Source organism: Condylura cristata, unplaced genomic scaffold (genome assembly GCF_000260355.1).
Source record: "Condylura cristata isolate star-nosed mole 26May11 unplaced genomic scaffold, ConCri1.0 scaffold00002, whole genome shotgun sequence".
Lineage (NCBI taxonomy): Eukaryota > Metazoa > Chordata > Mammalia > Eulipotyphla > Talpidae > Condylura > Condylura cristata.
In genome coordinates this window covers 28,463,519-28,487,017 of record NW_004567103.1, presented here as the reverse complement: position 1 = coordinate 28,487,017, position 23,499 = coordinate 28,463,519, and the positions used below count along the sequence as shown (strand labels likewise).

General features: G+C 37.5%; 1 protein-coding gene and 1 pseudogene across 2 annotated transcripts in view; both read right to left on the bottom strand.

The window, feature by feature from the left end:
• Nucleotides 1–911: 911 nt before the first annotated feature.
• Nucleotides 912–2,331, bottom strand: LOC101629349 (annotated as a pseudogene).
• An 8,682-nt stretch (nt 2,332–11,013) lies between these two features.
• ANKRD44 (ankyrin repeat domain 44) overlaps nt 11,014–23,499 on the bottom strand; it is a 172,608-nt gene continuing 160,122 nt past the window's right edge. The window contains exons 22-28 of one of the 2 annotated variants that reach the window (XM_012728683.1): nt 23,123–23,206; nt 21,671–21,816; nt 21,123–21,205; nt 18,552–18,634; nt 17,368–17,459; nt 16,564–16,599; nt 11,014–15,134 (exon numbers count right to left, since the gene is read on the bottom strand). In XM_012728683.1, the coding sequence (XP_012584137.1) occupies nt 14,887–15,134; nt 16,564–16,599; nt 17,368–17,459; nt 18,552–18,634; nt 21,123–21,205; nt 21,671–21,816; nt 23,123–23,206 (772 nt within the window). In that variant the 3' untranslated portion in view covers nt 11,014–14,886. The remainder of the gene's footprint in view (nt 15,135–16,563; nt 16,600–17,367; nt 17,460–18,551; nt 18,635–21,122; nt 21,206–21,670; nt 21,817–23,122; nt 23,207–23,499) is intronic. The other variant, XM_012728685.1, reaches the window with a different exon arrangement.

Genomic DNA, 23,499 nt, shown 5'->3' with positions numbered 1-23,499 from the left:
GCTGGGCGTGAGTCTGAATGTCAGTAGAGAGGATAGCGTTACATATTTGGGGCCATCTGCATAATAGAGAGCAGCGGCATCTGGGTGCAGAAAGGTACTGAGAATATTTAATTTACCTGTAGTTTTGGGACTCTGTAGTCACAGCCTTATCATCCCATGAGGCCTATATTTCCTTGGACCACAGAGACATGGTTGCTTATTTTCTTATCTTCCCTTATACTGTAAAACTGGGCCCTCCCTGGTGGCTCAACGGGTTAAAGCACAGCACTATGAAGCAATCCACAGCCACTGCAGCATGAATTCCATCCCTGCCCAGGGCCAGGGAACTGATCTACAAGGTGCAGCAGCCCTTTCCGGACCTCCCTGCTGCTCCCCTCAGCAGCGTATTTCAGTCGATCTGCCTGGTCTGCTCCCCACTCTGTCTCTGGTGAATCCGCTTACCCCCTGCATCTTTGGCCTGTACCCCATTTCTTGTATGCATAATTTTATTTTTAATATTGTAAAACTAAATATTCCCAGTCCTATCACTTCTGCCTGCATTGAGAAGTAATATATGACACTTAGTACTTCTTCACAGCCAGCACCATTGGCAAGGTGATTAATAAATGTTCATCTTCATTACTTATATTCATCTGGCTCACTGGATACAAACTTAGGAGCTCCTTTTCTTGCAGAAATATCTTTTTTTTTTTTTTGCTTCACAAATTTAATTTACAAATTTCTAAGACTACTTCAAGATTAAGTATACGTGTGTTCCATTCATCAAGGCCAAATAATTTTTTTTTTTCACCACCATATGTCACTTGCTGAAGGATTTAGAAACACCCATTATTCTTTTGTAGGGAAAGGCCATGTCCTTTATTCAGTTGAAAGGCAGTGAGTGTCAGTAACCTGGTGTGAGTGATCCCTGATTATAGATGATTATGGGAGTTGAGTTCACATTTTGCTTTGAGAAATATGTGAAAAAGATTCCCTGAAAATAAGAATAAACTTTGTTGTAGCTGAGTGATTTGGAAAATCACTGTACAGAGGAATGTAGAGACCTGACAGATTTGATATTGGGATAGAATCCAATCGCCCTTTGAATGGAAGTAAAATATCCTTTCTAAGAGCACTGAAGTTCTCGATTTTCCTGAAATAATCACTTTTGTGAGATATGGGTTGTTTCCAGATGTGGATCATGTGGACAACTGTAACTTTATTATATAGAGAAGATATTAATCTCCAAATTTGCTGATTCTATAGGGGCACATATGATTTTTTGTTTTGGGACTCCTACAATTACATTGGGTAGTAGATTTTTATTCTGATCAAAAACTTGACTCTTTACCCTTGTATGCATCTGTTTCATATATTCTATATACAGGCTTTGTTATCATTTCAGAAGAATGGAAGCTTTTCCTCATAAGGATATGTAAAGCATGACAGCTCTGGCAGTATTTTAAAACGCTGAGCCCACATACAGTTGTCATCTTGAGTTCTGTCCCTAAGTGGATCCTGAGAGTAACTATTTATATTCCACCCAGGAAGTTCATTTTATATTTACACTGGATCTCCTTGCTCCCTGTTGGGATTCTTTTTTTTTTTTTTTTTAAGATTTATTTATTTATTCATATATAAACTTGGGTACAAATCAGAGGTGCAGCAGCAGTTGAGAGTCTTCACCAGAGACAAGTGGGAAGCAGAACAGGCAGATCAACAAAGTACACTGCTGAGAGGAGCAGCAGGTGGGACAGGAGAAGTCTGCCATGCCATGTGGGTCACCTCTGGGGCGGGGATTGAACTCTCACTGAAGTGGCTGCAACTATCTTGTAGTGCTGCATCCTAATCCATTACACCACCAGGGAGGGCCCCATGTTGGGATTTCTTGAAGCATAGGTATATGCAATACCATGGGGGAGGGCAGTGTTGCTCTATGGAAGGGTAATGTTCCAACTGCTGAAACACCATTGTCAATAGAGTAACAGTCACCAGGACACCACTGTGAAGGTTTTCAGCTAACCCCGGGCTGCTGCAAACGCAGAATGAGTTAATACATTATTAAATTTAAAAGCATCAGGGAAATTTCCATCCAGGTCATAGTAGTTACTATTTTCCTCTCCACTATTGTAGAATTAGGGGTTATTGTTGTTGTTTTTGACAGTTTTTAATCTACTTGGGTACATTGAAGGCATAATGATGTATATCCAGTACTGTTGATCAGTTTTGTGATTTCAAGGTCTTTTCATTGTTGTTTGTAGTTCCCACCCTATAGCCTTTCACAATTTCCTGGTACTGTACAAATGAATGACAACTGTATTTTTGGGCAATATTCTTCAAAAATACCTCCATCTATATCTGGTGATGGTAGCTGAAATCCAGTGCAGCTGTCTAAAGCAGCAGTAGCCCTTCGAAGAGGCTGAGCAGTCCATATTCCTGACCCAGGCAGGCATGTACACTCATTCCTTTACCTCCAATTCTTTAACATGAAAGGAAGCTGAATTTTGCCTAATGCTTTTTTTTTTTTTGGCATTTATGATGATAATAATCTGACATTTTCCCTTAACTTTATTAACATAACGAACCATATTAATTGAAATCCTACTCTGAAAACATAATAAACTTATAAGACACTTTAGAAATGTATATTATTTTAAATATATTCTCTGTACTCTGAACTGTATTAAATAGCTTTGAGATAATTTCATATTCTATGACCTGATAGACTTCCCCTGTGAATCTATTTTTTCAATGCAGATTTCTTAGTTCACTTATAGCTCTATAGAATGTGGGACCCAGAAAAAAAATAGAGTCCTCCCCTCCCACCCTACTCATCCATTTTGTAACCACCGTAAGATGGGTGGTGTTAAATCTTTCAAGAAATAAATATAATATTAATACCAAACCTGGCAAAGCTCACATAAAAAGAAAATTATAGACCAATCTCACTTATTTGGTGAATATACTAAAAACCATTGAACTGTGCACTTTAAATAGGTGAATTCTGTACTATGTGAATTATATCGCTATAAAGCTTTCTTTCAAAAAAGATTATTACAGCATGATTCCTAAATATCTCACTTAGGCGACTGAAAGGATGTGGTGCCACGCTTCACTACTGGGAGTAAAGGAAGATGAATGAGTTTGGAAGGAAAGCACCTGCATTTATCTTCAAACAGACTGTAAATAGTAACTGAAGCGCTAGGAGAGCTAATGTCACATAAGATGGAGATAACCACAAAAAGATGTAGAGTCAAGGACATATTCAGTCTTCAAAATATTACCCTGAAATTATATATAGAAATAAATTGATCTTCCACTTTGAAAAGGATATTTCCCTTGTTTTCTATTTTATTGTTAAAAACACATGTAATCAGGGCATTCCTGGTGGCACAACGTTTTGAAGCTCAGCACTATTAAGCTATCCAATGGTTATGAATTCCTTTTCCCACCAGGGAGGTGACCCACATGGCACTGCAGACCTCTCCTGACCTGCCTGCTGCTCCTATCAGCAGTGTATTTTACTCCATCTGCCTTTCTGCTCCCCACTCTGTCTCTGATGAATCCTCTCACGGCCCTCCCCACCAACTTCTCTGGCCTGTACCAAAGTTATTGTATGCATAAATAAATAAATCATAAAAAAAACCACACAATTAGTTTCTCACAACCAATACTCTATGGAATGGTAATTTGAATTCAATATAATGGTCATTACCAGATACTATAATAAAGCTTAACTGTTTTTAAAACCTTTACCTGGAAATATATGTTAAAGAGTCACCTTTGACACCAGTGAGAGGTAAAAAAAAACAACTCCTGTATGATTGGTTTTCCTTGGAAGGTTTATGACCTATTTGTAGGAGAAACGATGTGATTGAGTAGGGTATGTTTATTATATAAATGAGTTTAAAATGAAGTCAGGTTAAAACCTTAACCTCACAATGAGTCCAGCTAACAATGGAGGATAACTTGTTTCATGGAACTGAAGCCTTTATTTTTTTCCTGGTAAGACTTTAAATTGACTTCTCACAAGGAGATTGCAAGCAGATTCTCTTGCAAATTGGCATCCTGGGGAGAGCTAGGTACTTTAAAAATTTCCAATCAGGAGAAGTTAAAGGTTATATAAGCCCAGCAGCCAAATTGACTGCCTGACCTTAAAAGCCAAACAGAATCTACTTTCCTTCCTTCTCTTTAGCCAAGATCAGATCTAGAAATAAATTCTAAAATACAAACACAAAATTGTGTGATAGATCAGGCTTAAGAGCTAGAAGGGAAGTTTTCGAGTTTAACAGAATTTTAGTGCTATTCAAAGTCTTTATATCTAAGCACTCACAGTTATAGTGGCCCTACATTTGACTTTAGTTTCAACTAATCCAGATAGAACAAAAACATTTAGTAAGGGATGCTGTGTCCATGGAACATTTTTTCCCTTAAACATATTTACCACATTTTGTTCTTTCTTTCTTTTTTTGAAAGCAGAATAATCTCAGCTGGGTGTTACAGATCGTATTGCCTAGGAAAATCTATTCAAAACCACTACAGTGGGCCCTTCCAGGTGGCCAAGGAGTAAAATCTCAACACTATCTCTGCCACAGCCTGAGTTCCACTCCTGGCCAGAGAGAGAATTAACCCGTATATGGTGCAGCAGACCTCTCCTGTCTCACCGCTGCTCCCCTCAGCAGTGTATTTCAGTAGATCTTCCTGCTCTGCTTCCCACTGTCTCTGGTGAATGCTCTTACCCCACCCCCATACCGCTGGTCTTCATCCCAGTTCTTCTATGCAAAAGCAAATAACATCTTTAAAAAACAAACAAACCCCACTACCAGGCCCTCACGGTTGGTGCAGCGGGTTAAAGCACAGCACTAAGAAGCTAAAGCCACTTCAGCATGAGTTTGATCCCTGACCGGGAGGGTGATCCACACCACCCGTACTAACTCCCCTTCCTTTCAAGGTGAGCTTCGAGGCTCACACTTGAATAATTTTTCTTCCCTTTTCACTCATACTCCCTCTCTTCTCACTTTTGTTCAGCACCTTGTATACCAAATCATCTATCTGTGATTTGATTGGAAATGCCCCTCCCCCCCACCAGAGACAGGTTTTGCAAGTCTCTAGCTCCTCTCTCATTGCATGGCAAAACTCTCTGCCACTTAGTGATTTAGAGTATTGAAACTTTTAATAGACATGGTTTTGCTTGGAGAGTTACTGATGATAGGAGCATAATCTAACAGTGGAGAAATTGCAAAAACAGGATAATAAAGTGGGGAGAATGTGGAAGTAGTGTTTCAGTTCCTTCTACTCTTTAAAAAAGGATGAGTTCTTCAATTCTTAATTTAGCTGGTGTTTTGTTTTGTTTTGTTTTTAAGATTTATTTGTGCATACAGAACTGGGGTACAGGCCAGAGGTGCAGGGGTGGTGAGAGTCTTCACCAGAGTGGGGAGCAGAACAGGCAGATGAAAGAAGTACACTGCTGGCGGGAGCAGTGGGTGGGTCAGGAGAGGTCTGGAAAGCAAGTTTGGGATCAGGTTATGTATTTGGGTTTGCTGTACAGAGCCTCTGAAACTATACCCCTGATACAGTACCATAATTTCTGAGTGTCCTTAGCACTCAATAAAATTTTGGGAGCTTTAAGATTTTTTTAAATAAACTTTTAGTTTTAGAACCTTTTGAGACTAGAAAAATTTAAGTTAGAGTTTCTGAATACCTCGTACTTAACTTCCCCTATTGTTAACATTATTAGATCTTCATGTCTACAAGTTTTACTTTTCAAGCTTTTTTAAAATGATTTTATTTATTTTTGCATAGAAAATCTTTGATGCACAGGGCATGAAAGAATTCACCAAAAACAGAGTGGGGAACAGAACAGGTGGATTTACTGAAATACACTGATGAGGGGAGCAGCAGGCAAATCAGGAGAGGTCTGCTGCGCCATATGTGGGTCAGCTCCCTGGCCAGGGATAGATCTCAGCCCTTTGCAGTGGAAACTGCTGAGCCTTATCCTCTAGACCACCAGGGGCCTTTTCAAAACTTTTAATACAAAAACAATAGGTTTGGGTTTTCCCAGATTTAAATAATAATATTGATATGCTTTTTCAAACCACCAAACTTGAACACCACACCAGGATAATCAGTATTCCTAGTTTCCTAGAGTAATGGAAAGGGTACAATCACTTAGCTTGCAATCTTATAAATTAATTCCAATCACTTTCCTACACACATTTTTCCCAGGCAGGTAGCAGGCTGCTTGGTGACATTTGAGGCAAGACTGTGAGAAGATTATTACTAATAGTATTTTAGTAGAATCTTTAGTAGGTTTCCTATATTCATATGTGCAAATTCAATTCATCGAATATATTTTCTATGTATATCACACATGTTTCTATGCATATTATCTATGTAGTAGCACAATCTATATCATGATAACATATATTTTTGTTTCCAGTTGGATTCATTTTCTGTCTTTCTCTTGTCTAATTGCTCTAGGAATAGTAGTGGTGAAAGTACTAGTTTTCTCATACCTGATCTTAGAGGAAAAAATACTCCAGTTCTTCACTATTGAGTATGATGTTACCTGTGGGTTTATATCTTTATTCTGTTGAGGTATGTTCTTTCTATGCTCATTTTAAGAGTTTACATAAATGGATATTGAATCTTATCAAATGCTGTGTTTGCATCTAATGAAGTGACCATATGATTTTTATTTTTCCTTTTGTTGATGCAGTGAATTACATTGATTGTTTATAGGTGCTGAACCCTTGGAATAAATCTCACTTGATCAGGAGATGTCTGACCCTTCTATGCATTATTGAATTTGGTTTGCAAAGATTTTAATGAGGATTTTTTCATTTATATCTTTGGGGATCTTGGTCAATACTGTTCCCTTTTTACATTACCTGAGACTTTTTACATCCTGATCTCTGTTACTTTTTTAAAGCTTCTATTTTCTGTGTTAAAATATTTCTCGGGTCATTCCTTTTTTCCCCTCCCCCTGTATTTGTTATATCTCTTTAATTAGTTCTTCTTTTCATCAGTATCTGCCTCTCTGGGGTTTCAGACCCTGAATGATGTAGTCTGTGCACCATCAGTGAGCTTCAGGAGGTGGCTCCTGAGGGGCAGGGCGTCACAGGAGCCTGTGGTCAGTGCACTGCATTTGTTCTTTCAACTAGGTAGTGGCCAAACCTGGTGGGTGCTTCTCAGCTCTGCAACATGTATTTCAAGAGTGTTTGCCTCCATACATTTAACTCCAGGGATTTCTCTCTACTCACATTTTGTTCAATAAATCATGAAGTCTTCTCTGTCCTTTCCTGTGCTGGTCTCTGACACTCAAAAAGTGTTCCAGTTTCACCCCAAACTAGAGGATTCTCTGGGTATACGGTCCCTTTGATTAGTATTAGAAGATCCTCTCAAAATGAAGCAAGGGACCTCCTCTGATACTATCTTAGTTCAAGTCCTCTAAAACAATCTTTTAAAAATGAAATGGATCACAGCCATAGGTCTTCTTAAATTTCTCCAGGGGATCTTTGCCACATTCAGAATAGCAATTTTATTTCCTGACACATGAAATTTTATAAGATCTGGCCTCAAACAGCTCGTGGTATTATATCACACCACTCTCCTCTACCCCACATATCTCAGCAACACTGGCCTCATATGTTCTTACAACATGTCCTGTTCATCTGTGCCGTTAGGTATTGGTACTGGCTGTTCCCTCTCTCAAGACTGTTCTCTCCTTTATATGGCTCACAGACTTTCTATCATTAATGTCTGAACTGAAATGTTTGTACAATTTAGGCAATTTATAAGAAATATTGAGTTAAGTGTTCTGAGATTTGCTGGGTCCTTCAGCACTGAATTCAATACAAGTAAGCTTTTTGTGCTCTAAGGATTGCTTTGACATTTTTACTTCTGAAAATTATGAAATTTTTCTACAACTTAAATAGAATTCCATTCACTTTCTCTTAAAGGTAGAAAATGCCCCCCTAATCGCCTGTAGTGCCCAGAGTACCAATGTGTACTACGGGGTGCTGTTGCCAGGTCTGACTATGTGACTGGCCTACAGGTATCTTTGTGAGTAGAGTTTTCCTCACCTGGGAAGTAGTTGCAATCACCCCTTGCTTAAGACATGGAGAGTGCATGTGCTAATATTAAAGGGATTAAATACTTATCTCAAATTGTGCAGTACTCTTCTCCATTCAGCTACATGGAATCTCTCCTAGAAAAAGACACAACCAGGAAACAGGTTCTCAATATTGCTTTCTGAATTCTCTTCATGGGGGGTATATTAGAGTTTGCTTATGCACTCCCTTGTGAAAAGAGATTTTGAAATATGGCTGATTTTACCAGTAATGGTAGGTTGACTAAGAAACACAAGGCGAACAAGTAGAATAGCAGTATGGTGTTGGAACATTGAGGGTGATGTAGTTATACACTGGACTGGGCAGGACATCTGCTATTCCTGGCCTAGTAAATTCTTGTACGTAAATGTTAGTAAGAAACCTTTCCACCCCACCTACCCCCCACCCCCAGTCACAGTATCAGCCACAAATTTCCAATGATCCTCTGGAGTGCTTCAAAATTAATGAATGCTATAGCCATTATCTTTGGGGTTTATGTTTTACAACAAATGTACTTTCAGTATGAAATTTGTTAGAGACAGTTCTTACAGCCCTTTTACCCACAATATTTTTATGTTATGTTAATGGCCTTTTAGCTTAATGCCTTTGTGCTATGCAAGCTAATTCTGGAACACATTAAGTGTGTTAAGTGAGGGATAAGTGTATGGGGAAAAGAACCTACTGAATGGAATTAGAGAGGGATTATTTGACAAGTAGTTTAGAACTAAGTATAACATCAATGCTCAAAAGTAAAAAGACTGTTGAGGCAGTCTTTTTGCTTGTTTTTGAGAGCAGGAGTGAAATTTCTGTTTCTTTCTTGAAAAATCAAATTTAGGAAATCAGGTAAACAGCTTCTACAACAATGTCTGGGAAAGTTTTTCTCATCTGATGTGGTATTCTTAAAGGACATGGGGACAGATCCATGAAGTAAGCAGCCTTCAGAATGACCCCTGGTGACTCCTGCTTCCTGGTATTTATGATCTTTGGCTACCCCTTCCCTTATGTATAGGGTGGTCCTAGCAAGTTGTTTATGAACAAAGTGTGGAATAAATGCTGGTATATCATTTCAAGATTCAGGTATAAAGCTGTGATTCTGTTCTTTCTCTGGCTTTTCTTAACTTGCCGGCTTTCGAAAGGTAAGTTGCCTCAAGCTGTGAGCTTCCCTGTGGAAAGCACGTTTGCAAGGAAGAGTGGGCAACCAGCTAGGAGAAGTTCTCAGTCCAACAGCCTGAGCTGATGGATCTTTTCATGGCCAATAATTATTAGAGTCCATGAGAAACCCTGTGACAAAAGACCCAACTCAACCACACCTGAGCACTTGACTCAGAAACCGTGAAAGAATAAATATTTGTTGTTTTCAGTCACTAAGTTCTGGCACACAGCCATTAGATACTCAGTCTGCTCTACACTACAGGAAGTACTCAACTACGGTATCATCCATGCGTTACAGTCTTCAAGACAGCAAAAGTGAGATTTGTGTATATTTGAATAAGCAGTGAAGCAAGGCAAAGTGTAAAACCTCCCTGAGTTCTCTAATAGGCAAAAAATAAAACACCACAAAACATTATGTACTAAGATGGCAAAGAGAATATATCTATGGGCACAAGTTGTTATTTACACAACTAACTACACAAATTTGAGTAAATCCTAGTTTTTCTGACATTTGCTGTCTTCACTAAAAAATATGATGGACTGAGTTAAACTAAGAACTATTAAGAAATGTGACACTGTGACTTGAGGAACCCCTAAAATCTCTCATCATCCTTTAGTGATCCTAGAAACCATCTCTGAAGCTACCATTCAAGGGAAAAAATTTTAAATAGTGAGAAAAATACCTTTAAGGATGCTTCAGAGAGGTAGACTCTTGCTATGAGAGGTAGGTGTTCCTATGAAAGTTGACCCCTGGTGTCAGCAGTAAGAAAAATAAGCAGGCTTGATTTCATAATTCTGACAAACTCACAGGCATCCTCATTTCTGAAGTATGTGATCTATATAAAAAGCCATATTTCCTGTCTTATGTTGAGTGTAAGAAGGCTTAGAGGAAACTCAGGTTTACTCATAGCCATGGTGCTAATTTTTTTTAAAGAATTATTTATGCATACAGAGCTGGGGTACAGGCCAGAAATGCAGGGGTGGTGAGAGGATTCACCAGAGACAAAATGTGGAACAGAACAGGCAGATCAGTGAAGTACACTGCTGAGGGGAGCAGTGGGGGAAGACAGGAGAGTCTGCTGCACCATGTGGGTCACCTCCAGGGTAGGGATCGAACTCATGCTAAAGTGGCTTTAGCTTCTCAGTGCTGTGCTTTAACTTGCTGCACCACCAGGGAGGGCTCAGTGCTAAATTTTATGGTTCTCATACCTATTTGTATTTTACATGTCCTAATTTTTCCACCTCTACTTTACCCTATATATATTGTTTAAAGCCAGCTGAATACTTTATTGAAAAATTTAAGAAGCATAGACATAAGTGTTTGAAAGTTATTTTTTCCAACTATGAAGATACAAATATAAATAGTTATTTTGTATTTTTAAGATCACTTTAGCTTTGGTGGCTGACAAAGATTGAAATAAACGTAATTTGTAAAAATTATCATAGATTGGGGCCCTCCCTGGTGGTGCAGTGGGTTAGAGCACAGCACTGAGAAGCTAAGGCCACTTCAGCATGAGTTCGATCCCCACCCCAAGGTGGCCCACATAGTGCAGCAAATCTCTCCTGACCTGCCCGCTGCTCCCCTCAGCAGTGTACTTCATCAGTTGGCCCATTCTGCTCCCCACTCTGTCTCTGGTGAATCCTCTCACTGCCCCTGCACCTCTGTCCTGTACTCCAGTTCTGTATGCACAAATAAATAAATCTTTTAAAAAATTATCATAGATTGGAAAAATAAAGACATTAGAATTTGAAAGCAATTTGTACCGTTTTTATTTGTAAAAATAACCATCTGAATGCATTTCCATATTATATTACAGTTAAGTACTTCCATTATATTATTAGCATTCAGTAGTTGAAAAAGTATTAAACTGTGCTTGAGTAGATTCAGATTGGTTCAAAGTCATTCATTGAACTAAAAGTCATTTTCCTCATTTTTACAGTCATGACATTTACCAGTCATTGAACTCCAATTTACATAAGAAAACATTACAGACAAAACCCCACTAAAATCATCAAACAATATTTTATGCTGTTACAAATATGTTATGCAAAATATAACACTGGCACCAGATTTGTATCATCGTGCATTGCAAAGATATATTGCACATGCTAAAGCATAAAATATGTAGACAAAACTACCAAACAAAAGATATTTGCATTGAATTTTTAGATCACTGCATAAGAAAACCATAGAATTACATTTTATACACACTCCGATTGTCACTATCTTAAAATGCTTTTCCTCTATAACACTGATCTATGGTTTACAGTTTTGTAAGAAGAAAGCATTTTAGCACTGCAAAATCAAATATAATTCCTATAAAAACTTCAGCATTTTCATTTCAAAGCAGGTCAAGGGGAATTAGGAATAAAGAACTTTATACATTCAAAGAAAGGTTGAAATGAAAACTCACTGGTATATTGCTCTGATAACACTCAAATGAAAAAAATACAAAACATTTCACAGAACATTTTCAGAATGTACAAATATAAAAAGGCACTCTAACTTGATATTACAAGACAAAAAGGGATGAGTTTTTTAACCAATGCAACAGATAAGCAAATCAAGTTGCTCAACAGTACAGAGGAGCTAGTGCAGCAAATCCATTTGATGTTCTTTTTCTAATTTAATAATAAAACAATAAATCAAGCAGTTGTTTACTGCCTAAAGTACCAAAACATACTATGGTGCCCTTTTAGTAGTGATAAATAGAAATCCCCTGAGCTATTTACTGTAGAATCATAGCAGGTTTTAGGCAATTTGGAGAGAGTAGTATGTTTTACCAAGGATAGGCAGACACTGGCAAGTAGGTCAGTACAACGAAACACGATCCCTGTGGCTGTGATGAAAATACAGTCTAAAAATAACACATTCAGGTGAAAGCACAAAACAACTAATTCTCAATTTAAAACAAAGCTGTTTTTTTCCTTGAAAACTATGCTGCAAGTCTAATTTTGTTTCTGAGATAAAAAAAAAAGACACAGAACTCCTAGTTTTAAGTCATTTTTTTAAAGAGGAAATTTGGTTTTGGTAAGTGGGAGGGCAAAAAAGGGTGGAGTGAAAACAGTGCATAGTGATCAGAATTTCATTTTGTATGTCTTCAATCAGTAGGAGAGTTGGGGTGGGGGTGGAAACAAAATGAAGTTCCATGAAGAAAAGATCACATGGTTGTCACTGCTTTGCTCCTTGTTTTCTGTGTTACTCCAGAGTAAAACCATTATTGCTGCTTCACCATCAAAGCAGGCATTGCATTTCCTGCTTTGAGCAAGATTTCCATTCACTTCTGGAAAAAGACACCGCAGTATGTTGTGCTTCTTCAGCAATGATCTCCCTTATTTTTGGTGTTTTGGTAAAGATAAGGACATTATTGCTTATTAGCAATTTATCTACTGGAAAAAAAAACCCTAAACAAACAAAAAGGGTAGGGGAAGAAGGGGAACAAAACACTAAAAATCAAAAGAAAATGGTGTTGTTGAAAATCCTCAGAGAAATTAATACCAACTCTCAGTCTTTTGAACACATTCTCATTTATGAAGAACTTGACGTGAGTTTTTAATTAAATCCAGGATATTAAGAGAAAGATTAAAATATTTTACAGTTAAAAAATACAACACAGTATCTGTATTTGAATCAGATATGATAGAACACTGTTTTAAAAATAGCTCACATACACTATAAAATAGAAACTTCCCCAGTTGAAAATGGAACCAATTACAAAGTATCAGAGAGTATTACACCAATGCAACATGTTTCTTTCCTGTCTCTTTCTCAAGTGGAAAACAGAATTGAGCTGGTGATTTTTATTTCCCTTTTTGGCATATGTGCCCACACATTGACATAGTTTCCCACTAGGTTACTGAGACCATGTGAGATTTTCAGTGTATTTTGGATGATTTCTGTTTCTTTCTTTGGGTACACATGATCTTCTATGCACTTCAGCTTTTATGGTGCGGCATGTAAGGACTGCAGTGTCTTCTAAGCTTTCAACTCATTAGTCCAGGACTGAGAGCCGACATTGCAGCCCTCTCCAATTGACACACGGAAGAACCTGAGGGTTGGCTGCAAACCTTAGCAGTGGAAACGCTGGTCTTGGCCCCAGAACTGCTGGCTACCCCAGAAAGGGTGCTATGCAGTTTTTTGTTATTCCAAATAAGACACGTAGCAATTAAAACAGAGAACAAACAATGGATGTTTCCTCAGCCTTTGTTTCATCTCCAATAAATATAAACACATTTACACATCAAAATTATTATGAACATTTTCTCTAGTTTGGGAAAAAAAATAAACCTTGGTCAACACACTATCGATTACAAATGTTAAGCTATCAACTAGAAATCTGTGTCATAAGAAATATAAAATACAACAAAGACTGGTACACAAAGAGATTACATCTTAACGCCATAGAAAAGTTACTTCAGTTCACTTTCATTTTGAAGGAAAGCAATTTAAATCTTCCATTTTTAGACTGAAGCATTTTGGTCCTCGTGTGTAGCTGGTTGATGAACTACAGACATAGATATCCACATATATGTGTGTATGTGTGTGCATAACTTTTAAAGAGTCTCATTCTTCTTTTTGTACAGCTATTCCATGGGTGGAACAGGGTCCATTTGACCTAGAAGCTTTGGCAGAGGGAGCAGACACAGTATTCACTACGTTGATTTCATCATCAAGCAATTATCAATCAACTTTAATTTCCACCTCACCAATTTTTACTTCCTGTGTTCTTTTTTTGCAGTCATACTTTGTCATTTGGCATGACCTTGATTGAGAAGTTCATTTTATATTTTACTACTAATGAACAATGCTGATGGTCCTGATGTTTTAAAAAATATTTTATTTAAAGTCTAATCAATAAAGGGTAATTTCATAATAAATTTGCACATGTCTCCAAGTTTTGGTACAGCATTGTTTTTACCTGATATGTTATTAGATAGACTTGGGTCCAATCCACTCAATTGATATTAGTCACAGGCTTATCTAGGGGAGCACTGGGTACCATACTTGATTAAGTTTAAAAAAGCAAGTTTAACTTTAGAATTTCAGCGACTTTTCCCATTTATCTGGCAATTTTAGGAGAAGTCCTCCAAAAGAATTTCTGGATATTTAACGGCTCACTATATAAAGGCTACGATGATTGGGCTCCCTTATAAAGATTATTACCGGCATTATTTCTGAAGATGAACACCTTTTCCTTTGGCTCCTATTAAGGAAATAAACATCAAAGCGAGAAGAGGTCTGAAGTATTTTCTAGCCACCCTTCCCCTCCGCTTCTGGGGATTTGAATGACACATTGATAGACTTCTGAGAACTCATTGTTGAGTGAGTACACGAAAAAGGATCTTTATAAAGGACAGCTCCCTCTCAGTTTCTTTTATCCCTAAAGAATAAGAATTTTTAATATTTTTTACTTAAATGAGAGGTAGACATTTGGAGCAGTAATTTATATCTAAAGAAAACAGGGGGACAATCGGGGCCCACCCGTGTAAAAGCTCTAGCCTAGCTGCCCTTTCTGATTATTTTGTATTGGCTTCTGGAAGCTCGAGCCCACAGTACTACTTGAACACAGCATAAACCTGAAATTCAAGCTTCTTTCCCTTCCTCCAACATGGGTGACCAAGGAAAAGCTTTTATAATCCAAAGTCAAAAGGTTTCCGAATCAGAATCATTTTCATTGTACCCGTCCTCCGAGCCTGCGTTGTTACCACACAGGCTAACCATGCTACCCAGATTGGAGAGGGTTGTCCTGCTCAAATTGTCTTTTTTTAAACAAATGAAGTTGACAGCCGTCATTGTATTGGAAGGAGAAAAAGGCATCATGGTAGCCAAAATGAGGGCCAGGCAGTCAGCCACGTCTTTGTTAGGAGCACAAGCCAGGGCCGGGGTATGACCTGGGCGTAAATGCAGACAAGGCAGTGGTTAGTCCCGGGACTCCAGAGGTGGTGAGAGCATCCGACAATACATCTCCTACAACATCACATGTGGAGATGTATGTTGAGTTAGAAATCATGCCAGACAAAAGGAGGAGTCACTTTCCATAAGTCATGCCAGGGATAAGGCCAGAGGACATTGGGAGGGGGAGACATTTTATGAAGTGTTTTTTTCCCCCCCCAGCTTATATGACAACATGCAACACAAAATTATTCAAAATTAGGCAGAATTTCAGTCTTCATCTAGTGGACAGAAACACAAGGGGTAGGGGAAAGGACACAATTCCACAAAAAACAACAGTAGGACAACCAGAAAGATGTTTCCAGCAGAGAGCACACCATGCGCCTCAGGCTTGGGCCAGACACTCTCATTCTGAGAACAGTGGCTTCAGTTGTGGGTAATTGTGTATCAGATTAGAAAATATTGGAAACTGATGTCAGTAAAAGTGAGTATATATTTGAAATAAAATTATCTGTCTCTAAGAAATGAAATCATTTGAATCCATCACGCATAAGAAAGCACTGGTTGGTTGTGATTAAAAATTTAGCAAATTAAAAATATATATTTTTAAAAATAGCAATGCTATAAACTATATCCGATATCCTAAAGATAACAGGTGTGGGAAACTGGTATGGTTGCCCTGGGGTCATGCCACTCACTACCATTCAGATCTGATGGGTACAGTGGAGCAAACAGAACCTTCTCAGTGTGTGAAACAGATGCCATGAGGAGGTAGAGTCTTGATTTCATTACCACCCTACCTAACCTTTATTCTACTGGCTTGAAAGGGTTAGCCTGCTCTCTCTGCTGGCTGAAGTTTGTTCATAACCACTCATTCATTTATCAGAGGAATTGGTTTAAAAAAGTTAATACTTTGTTGACCTGACTGATGCCCCACTATACATCAAAAGATTGTTTTTCTCTCTGGTATGAAAACAAATAAGAATAGATAGATGTAACCCTGGTACATTCATTTCTTCCACAAAGATCTAATGAATGACTGTGATTTGAACTCTGTACAAAACTGCCCCTTATAATCCTCAGGCCTTTGGATGCAGCTAAGCTCTGAGACAGGTCACAGTTCAGACACTGAGCTTTTATTCCTAAGGTCACTACTGCCTGCACTGGACAAAGCAAGAGGCAACAGACTTATACCTGTGAAAGACAAAGTGAGCTTATTCTAATCTATGGACCGCTACACACCAACTCCAATGTAGTCATAGGGTGAGGAAAGGTGAGCAGGAAAACCACAGAGATGAGGTACTAAAGGACTTTCTGTGCTTCTGGAATGAATCAGGTGTGGGACAGAGCAGGGTACATGCTAGGATACATGGGGCTGCAAAACCAAAACTATTAGGAGTTAGCTAATGATGTCATATGTCTGCTTACTTCTCAGAAATAGGTATGAGCTGCTAATTCCAATACCTGTAATAAGCAGTTAATTAAGTTATGTTAATACATTTTATTATAATACTTTAATTATGTGCCATAATTAAGCTACTTTTAAAAAAGAACTTAAATCATAAATATCCAGAAGTTCCTCTTTTGCTCCCCAAGGTTAATAGATAGAATGCTAAAAATGGTAATTTAACATAATTCAGTACTCATTTACTTTCAAAATTTCTTAGGAAGCAGAGTAGAAAGCTTCTGTTACAAGTTAGTTCATTTAGGAAAAGAAATGCTATATAAACTTTCAAATATAGACATTAATGAGAAATTTTTAATTCATGTTCCCCAAATACCCATGCTGGAAATATGTGTTCTCATTTGTTCTTTTAATGGAAAGAAAAAAAAAAGTTTGCTCTCAGAATGAACAGAACTACAAAGACCTAGGCTTTTCTTCAAGTCCTTCAGCATGCACTAACATGTGCAATCCCTAACACTTCAGCGTATGCAATTAGAATTTTGAAGGCCAAGGTGAATCTTTTTCATGTGCCTAAATAGTTTAACCACTACGCTGAGGGGTTAGCGACCAGCTGACCGTCTGTTGACATTACATGCAAAATGGAAGGCACTGGCTACAGAGACTATGTGCTTTACAAAGACAAACAGGACAGATTATCTTTGATTTCTCACACACAGGGGGGAGAATTCTTAGTACTTTTTAAACTAGCTTCTATCTTTCTCATTTGCTTTTGGCTTCAAATAGCACATGGAGGAAGCCAGCAGTAATTGATCACTTTTCCCACTTACCGTTCTCATCCACAGCGAGTACAGAGGCCCCTTTGGCCAGTAACTCCTCAACTACAGCCTTTAAGCCATTGCGTGCAGCAATATGGAGAGGCCTGGAAAAAGTAACACTGAGTGTCAGCTGCAGTCTGGAAGTGTGTGAGATGTCTCATGTTGGGTTGTACTTGTTGTTAAAAGGAAGCAGGTACTTAAGAATCTATAAAGGGTAGATGAATATTTTTACTTGAAAAAGGTATTTGTTGACTAGCCCTTTTCTAGGTGCTAAGGAATCCATATTTCTTCCATCTTGGCCCAGTAAGCTTTGCAGATACTACTCTCTGTACCTCAAATGATCTCAATGACAGCAAGAAGTCAGAGGAAGAACTCAAGTTGTGGTATATTTTGTAGAAGGTTCTTTATACCAATTTCTACTCGAGCATCTCACAATATTCCTGGCATTAATAACACTATATATGTGTGTGTGTGTGTGTGTGTGTGTATTATCTATATGTATATATATGCATATATATATACATATATATATGCATATATATACACACACACATATATACACACACACACATAATCTCAAACCTCCCTGTGATTACTAAATTAATGAACTAAATGAATGAATGAATTAGGATATCATAAAAATAATGTCAACCCTAGTGTATCTTGCTACATATTAAAGACCTTCAAAAAAATCTTAATATTCATATTCCTTAAAACAAATGTGTAATTTCCTGAGATGGAAAATGAGGCAGCTCTTACTCTTTCCTGTTGAAGGTTAAACTGATTTATATTAAAATATAATTAAGACAAATAGCTTAGACACTCTTCAAATATATTATGGAAACCTGATATATAAAATTGTCATTCTTCACTAAGAGCATATAATGTTAATACATTTGTACAATAGTTTCCCCAAATATGTTGCTTATAAGATTAAAATACTCCACTAAATTTATAATACTACCATAAAAATACCAGTAAAGAAAAACTCAAACCTCACAAAATTCTGTGAAGGCATATCAAAATAAATGCTCTAGCTAATGATATGAGTGTAAACTTCATGAAGTTAGCCAGGTCTATTTTTTTTTTTTTTTGCCACTGTGTTCCTCAATCTAACCCAGAACAGAGCAAGTTCTCAATGAATATGAATATGAATGTGAATCTGGTTCAAGTCAAATTTTAACAGTCACACTTACGTCTGCAGTGCATTATTTTTTGCATTAATAAGGCTCTCATCTTGTATCTTGTCAAGTATTAACAAGGCACATTTTTCATGACCCTAATAAAGAAAACAACGATTAGAAACAAAAGATAAGAGACACAGAAAACTTTCTCAAAAATCCCCTCAATTTGCTTTGAATTTAAAATGAGTGTCCTGGTCTTAAAAGCATTTTACAATACTATTTTCTAAAAGGTAATGTTACAGAGCAATGGGCTAGTTGCTCAATGGGCATAAGCTGAGTATGAAGCCATCATTTCATTTGAGAGATTGAAAGAGAAATTAAAGAAGTCCACGAGCAAGAAGATACGAGAAATTTCCCAAACCCGTCCTACTACCTTTTAGGCTGGGGAAGGGATTTAATATTGACATGAGGAGTGGGGCTGAAGACAAAGAAGTTAAATTATAGGCTAAGGAGTGGGCTACTGGCAAAGAACTGTAGACTTGGCTGAAGGTCACTGGCTAATTTTGTGGAAATTCATACAGGCAGAAATAGGAAGAAGCTCTACTTTTCCAGTTAACTGGAGGTTTGTTTCTGTTTGTGGGCCCCTCAGCTTTGGGCATCTCATCCCCTACTCCATCTGTGTCAGCTGGCACAAGGCTGAGCTCAGGGCTAGTGAAGTCTGCCCAGGCTAAGGTTGGGTTATTTGCTGGTAAATCTTTAGGCTCTGCTGTTTGGGAAAGCAAGTCTCAAAGAACTGAAATAAATTCCGTCTTCCTTTTGCCTGCGAATTTAACCCTTTAACCTTTACTTCATAAATGGTGAAAGGCCCTTAGATTCTCCAAGACTCTAAATATTTCATATTTTAAATCTGATCAATACTATTTTTCAACCCAAGGCAAGCTCAGTCTCCTCCCTTGTTTTCAGTGACCACTTCAGTGATCCTTCTAATCTGGTAATTACCATTACACCTGTTAGGTGTATCACTCATCACCATCGACTGCCTTATACTGTAATTAGAGTCATTCAGAAAAGCTCATTCTTTTCTTCCTCATTCCAGGGGGCATAGCTCTGCATCTTATAACAACAGACCAAAGAGATGGTTGGTAATTAGGGAAAAAATGAACTGATAAGTCAGAGATCCCTTCAGGATGTCAGACCAATGTCCTATCAAGCAACCATCCCTGGGCCCTCTCTGGTGGTGCAGCGGGTTGAAGCACAACACTAAGAAGTGCAAGCCACTTCAGCATAAGTTTGATCCCCAGCCCTGGAGGTGACCCACATGGTGCGGCAGCTCTCTCCTGACCCACCCGCTGCTCCCTCAGCAGTGCACTTCGTCACTCGCCTGTTCTGCTCCCCACTCTGTCTCTGGTGGATCCTCTTACTGCCCCTGCACCTCTGGCCTATACCCCAGTTCTGTATGTACAAATAAATAAATCTTAAAAAAAAAATTCACTTCATGACCACTTCTGTGGTCTCATGGGCTTTCCCAAGCATGAAGTGAGACAAATACAACTGATGAAAACTGATGAAAAGAATAGCTGAATTTTCACCATCAGTGGGTATAGCTAGCACACTTCATAACTATTTAAATAACCACTGTCTCCGGTACAACTGCCATCATACTCTAATGTCATATGAAGGAGACTCAAATATAATTTTAGAAATGTTTATGGGGGTTCATTCTGATGTTCCTGGTGGAAGTATAAGCTGTTGTGATTGTATTATAGGAGATCTGTTCTTAAAAATGTTTGTAGGTTTAGATTCAGTAATTTCACCTTTACAAATTTATTCAAAATGAGTAAAGATTGCTTTAAAAATATTACTTTGTAATTATCATTATTTATAGTAGCATACATTTGAAAACAAGGAATTATCTAATAATACAGGAGAGACTGCATGGCACATTCCCCAACTATAAAATATGATGGAAGATATTTTATATATGTTTCAGTAACAAAAGCAGGTTATAAGACGGTATAATCCCACTTTTTTAGAATCATATATATGTGTATATGATTTCTCTCTTATGGAACCTACATATGAGAATGATGCTATTAAAAAACAACAAAAGAAAAGCCACCACCATCAAACATATTTTTTGACCTGAACTATCTTATATAAATACTTTCCCCTAAATATGTTGCCTATAGGATTTTCTATGCAAAAACACCCACATGAACACACCTATTTGCCTTGCAGGAGAGCATCTTTTGGCTGTGTTATTATTAAGTGTCCAAATGGAATATACTGAAAACAAGTAGAACTGTTTGTATTTTAGAAATCATGTAACTAAGATTGTAACCTGTGTTTAAAACCAAAATATGGTACCACAACCATAGAGACAAACACATTGGTGGCATCAAGGAAGACTTTAGCGAGAATACAAGGGGTAAATGCCATGGAGAACAAACCTCACCAACCCTCCATGGGTTTGCTCTTTGTTCCCCATCCTTCCATTCCACTGTCAAAAATCAAACATCTTGAGAAAATATACCTCTTAATTAAGAACTATGATACACACTTCTGAGACAGAACTTAAGTGCTATTATTCTTGTCATTACTATAGCTATATTACTTAGCAATATTTATAATTCATTTACATACTTTACTGCTAGCCAAATGTAAGGGTGTGTTCAAATCCTTATCCTTTACAGTCAGATCAGCCTGGGCACTGTTCACCAAAATATCTATAAGAAAGCCAAAAGAGAGTTACTTGGACCACGTGTTGATTTAGGTACATTTTGAAGAAGATACTAAATAGAGCATAACATTTAAATGAGTACAGCCCCAATAATCATACTTAAATGTTTTTAAAGAAAAAGGAATGAGCTTATTGCTATATTTGCTCTGTTCAAATCCAAGGTCAATAACCATTACTCTAAATTATCTTAACCATTTCATCATTCCCAGGTAAAATAACTCTATTCAGGTCTGGTTTCTGAATGTTGAGAAATTTCACAGTGGAACGGTTGGCTCAGTTTGACAACATGCACTAAAGACAAAGTAGGGGCTGAAGACGATTAGCAAGTAGAGTCAGGGGGATTAAATAAAGAGTGGTTCTTTTTCACATGTGTATACCAAGAAAGCACCTTATTTCTCAACTTAATGTTAGCTTGGTCTTGTATAGACGAGTCCTCACATCAGGCACATACCCACAGCGCTGGCCTGCCCGTTCTCAGCAGCCATCATCAGCGGCGTTTTCCCTGAGTTGTCTGCTGCGTTCACTTCAGCACTGTGTCTCAGGAGAAGCTGCAAGCACTCCACGCGGTCAGCAAATGCTGCTGCGTGAAGCGGTGTCCTAACCATTTAAAACAAAAGTGACTTTAGTTTCCTTTAAGCTAACACATTCTCTTTCTGTAAAGACCCCAGAAGTATGTGCATGGCGTTGCTGTAGGCATTTGAAACTTCTCATGTGACGTGAGTCTGAAGAGGTGTGATCTTGTGCCTTTGAATCATACACAGTGTGGTAAATCAGCTACCTCAATAAAAAAAATATGAAGGAGGGCCAATTCAGTGAGAAGTGAAAAATCCAGGGGAAGTTGATAGCAAACAAGAAATAGAAATTATAAAATTTGACTTAAAAAAAAATCAATCCCCAAGAAAATCTTATTTCTATATTTTTGCATTTAATTGTGTGTGTGTGTGTGTGTGTGTGTGTGAATAATTGAAAGTATAAAATGAGAAATAATATGTGGAATAATAAAGCATTTTTTTCAAATGTATATATACTTAAGAGAACTAACCTATAACTATCAAGTGTTTGGCTCAGTATACAGAGACATTTAACTCCTCTAAAGGTCAGTTAGGCAGACACTGACCTGTCACCTATGTCAGTGGCACCTCTAGATTTAGGGGGTACAGGTTGCATTCTGGATAATGAAATGAACATCTTTATTGACCCTTTAATCTTGAGTTCCAGTGACTTCTTTCTTGTATTTGACAAAGACATTTTCAAAATTAAGCCTTAAATTTGCAGATGATAGATTGTTTTAAAATTTTAAAATCACACATTTTCTAATATGAACAGTCAGTTTCTTTGGCAGTAAAACTTAGCATTATTTACCAAAATTTAGAACTATTTATCTTTTAACCAAGTAATTCTACTTCGAGGACTTTATCTCCCAGATACATGAGGTCCTGCGAACAGACACACATACCAGACTCTTTGAATTAGCAAAATACCGTAAACAACCTAAATGTCCTCTCAGCGAGGGCAGGATGATAATGTGTTCCTGCAGTAGAATAATGTGCAGCTTTAAAAGGGGCATGGTAAATCTATATTTCTGGCACAGAAAGATGTACAAAATATATTAAAAGCATTATTATAGAATTCTCCCATTTGTATAAAAAGAATATAACATATATTTAAGTTTAGAACTATGTATAGGAATATTGAGAGGTTACAAAAATTTAGAAGGCACATTTTAAAGTGGTTTTCTTTGTGGGAGAGGCTGGAGTTTTTGAGCTAAGAATGAAATTTCTTTTAAATATACCCTTAATCATATTTAAGTTAAAATTTTAATACCATGCCTATACATTATGTTTTCTGATCACAAAGTAGTGACCAATATTCATCAAGACAAGAAATTGTTAGGATTACGTACCTGCCTTTGTCATCTCTACAATTGACAATACTGGAATCTATGGCCCCAAGTAGCAATGATGCACAATTCTCATGGTCATTTATTCTAAAATGGAAATGGATTTAAAATTTTGAGGTCGTTCTCTTTAAAATATGATATAAAAACTTATAATGATATATGCCCTATACTTCATATCCCTATATACTCTTTATTTAACAATCTGAGGCATTTCAAAAAAACTTGAGGCATTTCAAAATAACTATATATAGTTATATTCTGTTAAAATGACTTAATAAGAATGTAGGTGAGACAAATTATTGAGCACTCTGATGAGGCAGGCAGCTTCTCCTTTCCCCATCTTGTTTCATGAAATCGTAAATAAATTTTGTTTTTATCAA